The 9,647-nt window shown below is 42.9% G+C and overlaps 1 protein-coding gene across 1 annotated transcript; it reads right to left on the bottom strand.

Moving 5' to 3' along the window:
* Positions 1-5,782: 5,782 nt before the first annotated feature.
* On the bottom strand, positions 5,783-8,064 carry LOC138957541 (zinc finger protein squeeze-like). The gene has a single exon (XM_070328644.1). It carries the CDS (start codon positions 6,682-6,684, stop codon positions 5,800-5,802), a length of 885 nt encoding a protein of 294 aa, XP_070184745.1. The 5' UTR covers positions 6,685-8,064; the 3' UTR covers positions 5,783-5,799.
* Positions 8,065-9,647: the final 1,583 nt, after the last annotated feature.

The following is a 9,647-nucleotide window of genomic DNA, read 5'->3' as shown; positions in this document are numbered from 1 at the left end:
TTGAAAGGAATTTACAGCTAATATCTTCTTAATAAAAACGTCACTTTATTCTGAACTGAATGTAAACAAAATCTGTATGACAAGCTTCTTTTTGATGGGTTGGTCATTTTCTTTTCACACCACCAAAAGTATTAATATTTTGCTTACTTTACTTTGCCTGAACTCTAAGCTCTATTTGTCAACTATTTGATGGGCGACGTTCGGAAATAACTTTGTCAGGTTTGTTAATGTGTTGCTTTTAGAGAGTCAAACTTTCCCACATAACATTATACAGTGGAGTCCGGGTACAACGAATCTCAAGGGAGATACATTTTAGTTCGTTATACAGCAGTCCCTCTCATGAACGGACACCCTTGGGCCCTAGCAAAACTGTCCGTACATTGCAGGTGTCCGGTCACGGGAGGGGTGACCCAACCACCCCCTCCCCCGGGCCATACACTCGACTCGCACAGAGACACACAAACAATAGGATTGAGTCTATAGATGCTAATCACTTCTTGTGGCTACTAAACAATAACAATAAACTCCTAATAGTTCTTTAAACGTTTTGTAAAAAGGATTTGTTTGAAAAGTGTTGAAAAGAAGAGATAAAATAAATCCTCAAGGCAGTGAACACACTCACCATGCGCTGACATACGAAAGCAGCCACACAAACACAGTACAGAGGAGCGTGTGCAGATGCTTTGCAAGAATAAGCTTGAAAACCAGTTTGAATAAATAGCAGCAGATAGAGCTGCATGTCATAATCATGTAATTTATTTTTTTCTTGTCTGGCTTTATTGACTGCATGCCGATCATGTGGCATGGCAGTGACTTTTCACTCTTCAGTCGGAAATACACTGTACATAACACAGCCTACCCCAAGCCGTGACAACTGATGCTTGGAAATTTTGTGGAAGAGTACACCTCTCTATTTCTCTACAATGCTCTTCCTGCTGACATGCAGTGACACCGGACACCTCACAGAGTTTAGCCAGCTAACCCTCCACCCCCCTCCCCCCCCTCCACCCCCACTTCCTCTCTCTCACTCCCTCCAGCCATGTACTGTTGGGGGCTGTGGCCAGAGAGGTGTCAGCTAATTGAGGCCAGCTGCACTGTTCACTCAGAGCAAAACCAGTTGACTGTGTCGTAACTTTTGACAAGGCAAGACAACTGAAGGGTTCATAGATTAGGCAACCGACTCACTGGTCAAGGCTGAGGGGAAACAAGAGTATCTTGTCAATGAAAGAGGTTACACACAGACACACGATGCTGAGAACTGTGGCCGGTTTTTCACTCACTTTCGCTCAGGACCTTTATCGACTGACAAGAATAAAGAGCTCAGTGCAGTTTCATGTTGGCATCTTCGCATGTACTCTTCACTCCTGACCAAAACTACCCCACCTCCTGATGGGTACATGTGCACTCAAGTTATCAGTGACTGTCATCACGCCATTGCGGCTGTGATCTTCGTACCAAGAGCCGGACTGCTCTGTTATCGATTTTGTTGTGGTGAAAATTTGACGATGGTCTGTCCGTACATTGGAGGTATGACCTGCTGTTGGGACCGAAAATGAGTGTCCGCGTCCACGTTTTGCAGGTGTCCGTTTAAGGGGGGGCAAATATAGAAGGAAAACACTCCGTGCCGAGCAAATGTGTCCGTACATGTCAGGTGTCCGCTCACGCCGGGGGCCGTACATTGCAGGGACTGCTGTATCAGTAATTCGCTGTAGAGTTTTCAACCCTAAATGGCCTCAAGACAAGTTTTCCCACTCACCTTGAAATGATCGCCCCATCGATCTTTCCTTGGAGAGTACAATCTCTACATGTTTTCAACAGCTTCATAATATAATCCTAAACTGATGTTGTGACCGCGAACGCAAGAAGAAGAAGAAAATATACTCCATAGAGAGGCATAGTTCAAATGTTCACTTTACTGTAATTTTAGAAGTAAAATTTAAAAAGTCGTGTAAAAGCATGTACCGTATTTTCCGGGTCATAAGGCGCGACTTTTTTCCTCCTCAAAGAAAACAAGTCGCGTAAGGCGAAAATACAACATTTAGTCAAGTAGCTGTCGAACTCACAGAATGAAACTGAACGCAATGCAACGCAGCAAGACCGTATACTCGTAGCATCGTCAGTCCACCGCTCATGGCAAAAGCAGTGAAATTGACAAGAAGAGCGGGGTAGTAGTTGCGCTGAGAAGGATAGCACGCTTTTCTGTACCTCTCTTCGTTTTAACTTTCTGAGCGTGTTTTCAATCCAAACATATCATATCTATATGTTTTTGGAATCAGGAACCTACAAGGAATAAGATGAAAGTGTTTTTAAATTGATTTCGAAAATTTAATTTTGATCATAATTTTTATATTTTTAATTTTCAGAGCTTGTTTTTAATCCAAATATAACATATTTATATGTTTTTGGAATCAGAAAATGATGGAGAATAAGATGAACGTAAATTTGGATCGTTTTATAAAAAAAATAATTTTTTTACAATTTTCAGATTTTTAATGACCAAAGTCATTATTTAATTTTTAAGCCACCAAGCTGAAATGCAATACCGAAGTCCGGGCTTCGTCGGAGATTACTTGACCAAAATTTCAACCAATTTGATTGGAAAATGAGAGCGTGACAGTACACGTGCCGCCTCAACTTTCACGAAAAGCCGGATATGACGTCATCAAAGACATTTATCAAAAAAATGAAAAAAACGTCTGAGGATATCATACCCAGGAACTCTCATGTCAAATTTCATAAAGATCGGTCCAGTAGTTTAGTCTGAATCGCTCTACACACACACACAGACAGACAGTCTCGATTCCCCCCTCTATGTTAAAATATTTAGTCAAAACTTGACTAAATATAAAAATCAAAGAGACCGCCTGAGTACCAGTCAAACAACTTGTGATAATGCATGTTTCAGCTACTAGGTACTACCCTGGCCATGTTTCCTCTCAAGACATCAAAGAGACCGCCCCATAGGTTAAACTCGGTCACTGACCCCGGTGCAGGAAGTGTTTCCTCTCTCAGATATGACAGGGGAACCACCTCTCATAGCTAAAACTGGGTCATTGACCCCTGGGAAGAAGGTCAGTGTCAAGGCATCACAATGGACCTGCCTTTGATCTCCCCACACACAGAGCACACATATTTCCACTCTATATTCTTCCTTTGATGTGCGGCTTATTTTTACACCCCCGGTATAGGGGTGTGTATAGGATTCGTCATTCTTCGATTGTTACCAGTATACTTTTACTTGTGTTTGTGTATTTTTGTCTTTGGAGAGAATTATTGACATCAGTTCGTTGTAGCCTTGTGACTTTTAGAGACAAAACGGCTCTGGGGCGAATGAAAACGTGTTTGTTATAAGAGGGGTTCGTTATGCAAATGAGTTCAAAAGGTTCGTTGTAGCCGGAAAATAACAAGTAAGAAATAGAAGGCTGTCTGCCGGGAAATCAATGGCAGTTCGTTAAAAGCGGGATTTCGTTATACCCAGGTTCGTTATAGCTGGACTCCACTGTAGTACAGTCACTTAGTATGTGTCTGAAACAAGGAGCACAGGTTGAAAGTTTGCCTCATTAAAAGCAAGAGTATTCACTCTTTCACAACCCATACAACCCCAACAGAGTTATTTCAGGACTTCGTCTATTACACCAAACTATCCACAAATACAAAATATAAATTCCCAATGTCACCCTTTTATGATGATGTTCTGTACGTAGCAAACACAACTATTCATATTCTTACAAAAAAGTGTGTTTTGCCCTATCTGTTTTGATGTGACTCATCACACAACTACATGTACTACTCATGTGTTAAATGGTATGTGCCATTCACTGCCTGAACTTTAATGAGCTCTATGTGTCAATGATTTAAATGCATCATTAACTATAATCCACAAATATACCCTTCAAAATGTAAGGACTGGCTAGGAAAATGTATACAATCCTTACACATTTCAGCCCTGCAAGTCCAACAAATGGTGTACTCGCCTTTGGCTAGTGATTCTGAAAATTTACTAGCCAGAGAGCAAACTTTACTAGCCAAACCAACAATTTGTTTCAGCAACTTTACTCGAATTTGGTGAGTAGATGAACATTTCTACTCGCCAGTTACATGTTTCTACTGGGCGACATAAATACTCGCCAGTTTCATGTTTCTACTGGGCGACATAAATACTCGCCAGTTTCATGTTTCTACTGGGCGACATAAATACTCGCCAGTTTCATGTTTCTACTGGGCGACATAAATACTCGCCAGTTTCATGTTTCTACTGGGCGACATAAATACTCGCCAGTTTCAGGCCTGCATTTGCATTTGTCTTGCATTATTTCCCCAAGCCAAATGTCTCAACATGTGTACTCTCCTGAAACCTGTGATTAGGATCCTCACTTGCATGTATACATATAGGTGCAAATGAAGTGCTAAAAGTGGCCCGACACCAAACTACTTCCAGACGTAGAGGCGTCGCAGAAAGCTTCTGACATAATAGAGAAGGCAGCGTGTGGCCAAAGAATGGTATAACACACAAAAAACACAATCCAGCTAAACAAAACAGTGTAGATAATTGATTTGACATTCTCCTTGTATGTGAATTTTTGTCGATATTTCAATTTGTGCCCTATGTTTCTGTCAGGTCGATTTTGGGGGTACCCTTATCTGAGCGGCAGTCATGTGATCCCTGTAAAAGAAATCTTTGATCCGAAAGGTGTGCCAGATAGTCAAGTTGACTGTCATAAATGTCATAGAAAGTTTAAATCAAATGACACAGGAATTAATGCTTTGGTTGGGGTGCAGAATTTGTTGCAATAATGTTTTTGCCAAGTTGAGCTTACCTGCATGGAATGGTGTGTTAAATGCTGAATTTGACATACAGCATACACAATACAGCGAAGACAGCTTTACCTGTGTGTACGATAATGTGCCTAGCGCCTGTGTTTAGAGATTCAATTCTAACACAGTTCATGAAGAAAGCAGCTTAACTGAATATGTGTATGTTTATTTATTTATTTATTTATTTGGTGTTTAACGTCGTTTTCAACCAATTATGTGTATACATGTGTGTTTCTGCAGGTAGCTGAGTTGCTTGAAGGCTTACCTGTGTGGACACATGCATGCTACAAAAAGTGGTTGCATACCTACAGGTTTCAAGGCTTCATGAAGAAAGCAGCTTACCTGTGGGGATGAAAGCCAGTTCTCACATTGGTGCCTTACACTTACAGCATGTGATGCAGGTAGCTTAGGGATAGCAGCCACTGTGTCTGAGATACAACATACAGTGATGACAGCTTACCTGTGTGGATGAGACTGAGAGCCACATTGGTGCCTTAATTCATACAGCATGTGATGCAGGCAGCTTACCTGCATGGACAGTAGCTGCTGCATCTAACATGCAACATACAGTGACAACAGCTTACCTGTATGGATGAGAGCCACATTGGTACCTACAGCATGTGACGAAGACTACAGCATCTGACATACAACATACAGTGATGACAGCTTACCTGTGTGGATGAGAGCCACATTGGTACCTACAGCATGTGATGAAGACTACAGCATATGACATACAACATACAGTGATGACAGCTTACCTGTGTGGACGAGAGCCACATTGGTACCTACAGCATGTGATGAAGGCAGCTTACCTGTACGGACAGCAGCTACAGCTGTGAGCATCTGACATACAACATACAGTAATGACAGCTTACCTGTATGGATGAGAGCCACATTGGTACCTACAGCATGTGACGAAGACTACAGCATCTGACATACAACATACAGTGATGACAGCTTACCTGTGTGGATGAGAGCCAGGTCTCACATTGGGTCTACAGCATGTGATGAAGTCAGCTTACCTGTAGGGACAGCAGCTACAGCATATGACATACAACACACCGTGACGATCAACAGCTTACCTGTGTGGATGCGCGTGTGCTGCTGCAGGTGGCTGAGCTGCTTGAAGGCGCGCTCGCAGTAGGAGCAGGTGTACTTGCGGATGTTGGTGTGCACCAGGGAGTGCTGCGCCAGCTGCTGCTTGCTGCGGAACGTCTTCAGACAGATGGTGCACAGGTGAGGTCGCTGGGACGACGACGCCAGGTCCATCCCCATCTCTGACGTGTTGACCCCCTGGGAGTGCATCTGCAGGGAGGAGGAGGTGGAGGATGAGGAGAGCGGGGGAGGGGGGACGGAGTGGGAAGGAAGTGGGTGGTGTTCTAGGTCCAGGGTCTGCATGGACTGATGCTGTAGCTGCTGTTGATGGGACGGTGGTGGAGGCTGTTGTTGCTGTTGTTGGTGGGGGTTGTGGTGGGGGGAAATAGGCTCATGCTGAGGGTTGCCCCCGACCCCCTGGGAATGGGAATGGGAGTGACCCCCCACGGGCTGACCGTGAGTGCCCCCCACCCCCTGAGAGTGGTTCTGTTGCTGGGACATCTGCTGGTGATGATGTGACGACTGAGAATTCTGAAGCTGCTGCTGTTGTTGTTGCTGTTGTTGTTGGTGGTGCTGTTGCTGCTGACGGTGCTGTTGCTGCTGTTGCTGATGTTGTTGGAGCAGGGAGTGTGGTATCTGCAGCGACCCCTGAGGGTGGTTCTGGTCCGATCCCCCCAAGGCTCCGACCGGGAGGACGTCTGACAGCTCGCCATGGCTAGCGGACATAAGCCAGTAAGTCAGGAATAGTTTGAAATTCTCATAGTAGGGGTCCATCTTAACCCTCCACACTCATATTGATTTTTGTGTCTTCCTTGTCTGTACTACTACCTACAGGCACATCTCTATCTCTCCCCTTCTTTTCTTTTCCTCCTCAAACAAGCCTGGGCTACTAGTACTAGCTCGCCACAATTTTACAACCACACATAAAATCTTTAAAAGCCACAGGAACACACTACTTGCATATTGCCACACTGCTATAGCTCAACATGATGGCATTTCTATTTCTTCTTTTTTTTTCTCTCCCTGGGCAGTGAAAATCTTTTTAATGCGGCAAGTTCAAAGCAAGCATTTTGACATTTTGCAACAAAGTCTGCCCTAGCAGTAGTAGTGCACAGACAAACACACAACACAGGCCCGCGCTACACACGCATAACACACAAGGAGAGAGAGAAATTAAATTGATGTTCTATCAGCACAGACTGCCAGTGACAAAATCAAGCAAACAGCAATGTAATTTATGACGAATGCCACCGCTCCGAAGCTAGTGAACCGCCAGGCTGTTTCCTTTAAAAACACAACATATTTTTCTATTCGATCCAATTTGGTAGGAGGCCGCACTCTGGTAACATTGACCCGAATTTTTCTTTCTTCTTTTTCCCCCCTCTGACTAGGGCATATTCAGCTGTACACTTCAATTGAGTCGTAGTACGTTCCCCCCTTCGCACACACGATCTCTCACACACTGGCAAAAGAATAGTCCTGGAATTCGACACCTCTGTGGAATTCTCCACACCACTTCAGAACTTTTCAGACTGTCACTAAAAGTACAGCACACAGTACCAGTAGCACTAAACGCAGACATCCCGTTCAACAGTGGCTGGTGAAAAAAAGTACACGCGTCCTGAACAATGCTGTGTTAAGAGTTTGGCCGAACAACACCAAGTGAAATATCTTTCAGCTACAAAATTCAAATATTCACGGTTGTGACGTCTGTTTTACACGAACTGAGGAGAGAGGGTTGTGAGGATCAGAAAAAAAGACCCAACATATGATTATGCGTGTGTGTGCGTGCGTGCGTGTGTGTGTGTGTGCGAGTGTCTATTGCTTCAAGCCCGCCCGCAGCTTGCTAAAAAATAAAAATTAAAAAAAATAAAAAATTATATGAAAGAAAAAAAGTTGAAGCAAACACTTTAATCATAAAGCCTCCGCGACCCAGTGTGTGCCGGAAAAGAAGGGGCGAAAAAAATGCGAACTACATCAATACTTTTTTTCCTACGCTCTTTTTTTTTTCCCCCGTAACATTTTCCTCTCTCCCTCTCTCTTTTGGATATTTTTTTTTTAAATTCTCTTTTCGTTATCTTGTTTCATATGACGAGTTATGTTCTCCCTCATCCAGTGTGCAAGAGCTTCAGCTTCTCTACCCTCTAGTTTCTTTTGTAAACCCCCCTCCCCCCACCCCTCTCTCTCTCTCTCTCTCTCTCTCTTTCTTTCTCTCTGAGTCTCTATCTCCCTCTCCACTCACTTTTTCTCCCAAGAAAATCTGTGAAAAGGGTCTGCATAATTCTCTCCGACTTTGATCCTGTCTTTCGCATAACTAACAGATTGCGGGCATGCAATTTATACAGACATGGAGCATATCCCCCTTCCCCCCCCCCCCCCCCCCCCCCTCTCTCTCTCTCTCTCTCTCTCTCCGAATGTCCTTCAGTGCGGTTCGGTTACAATGCACTATTAGTGGAGGGAGGAAGAGAGTGCACGAGGGAAGGATAGTGTATGTGTGCATGTGTGCGTGTATGTCTGTGTCATTCAATGGTAATTAGCTCTTTTTACATTTAGTCAAGTTATGACTAAATGTTTTAACATAGAGGGGGGAATCGAGACGAGGGTCGTGGTGTATGTGTGTATGTGTGTGTGTGTGTGTGTGTGTGTGTGTGTGTGTGTGTGTGTGTGTGTGTGCTTGTGTAGAGCGATTCAGAGTAAACTACTGGACCGATCTTTATGAAATTTGACATGAGAGTTCCTGGGTATGATATCCCCGGACATGTTTTTCATTTTTTCGATAAATGTCTTTGATGACGTCATATCGGGCTTTTTGTAAAAGTTGAGGCGGCACTGTCACACCCTCATTTTTCAATCAAATTGATTGAAATTTTGGCCAAGCAATCTTCGACGAAGGCCGGACTTCGGTATTGCATTTCAGCTTGGTGGCTTAAAAATTCATTAATGACTTTGGTCATTAAAAATCTGAAAACTGTAAAAAAAAAAAAAAAATTTATAAAACGATCCAAATTTACGTTCATCTTATTCTTCATCATTTTCTGATTCCAAAAACATATAAATATTTGGATTAAAAACAAGCTCTGAAAATTAAAAAAATTTAAAATTATGATCAAAATTAAATTTTCCAAATCAATTTAAAAACACTTTCATCTTATTCCTTGTCGGTTCCTGATTCCAAAAACATATAGATATGATATGTTTGGATTAAAAACACGCTCAGAAAGTTAAAACGAAGAGAGGTACAGTAAAGCGTGCTATGAAGCACAGGGCAACCGCTACCGCGCCAAACAGGCTCATTACTTTCACTGCCTTTTGCACTAGCGGCGGACTACGTTCAATTTCATTCTGTGAGTTCCACAGCTTGACTAAATGTAGTAATTTCGCCTTATGCGACTTGTTTTTAAATGCAGAGGGAAAAAAAATGCAGAGGAAAAAAAAAAAAAGTCGCGTAATGCGAAAATACAACATTTAGTCAAGCTCAGTCGAACTCACAGAATGAAACTGAACGCATTGCATTTTTTTCCGCAACACCGTACACTCGTAGCATCGTCTGTCCACCGCTCGTGGCAAAGGCAGTGAAATTAACAATCCAGAAAAGCGCGGTAGCGGTTGCGCTGAGGAGGATAGCACGCTTTTCTATATCTCTATTCTTTTTAACTGACTGAACGTGTTTTTAATTCAAACATATCATATCTATATGTTTTTTGAATCAGGAACGGACAAGGAATAAGATGAAATTG

Source organism: Littorina saxatilis, unplaced genomic scaffold (assembly GCF_037325665.1).
Source record: "Littorina saxatilis isolate snail1 unplaced genomic scaffold, US_GU_Lsax_2.0 scaffold_1730, whole genome shotgun sequence".
In the NCBI taxonomy this organism is placed as follows: domain Eukaryota; kingdom Metazoa; phylum Mollusca; class Gastropoda; order Littorinimorpha; family Littorinidae; genus Littorina; species Littorina saxatilis.
The sequence above is the reverse complement of the archived record's forward strand: the minus strand, read 5'-3'. Positions and strand labels throughout refer to the sequence as shown.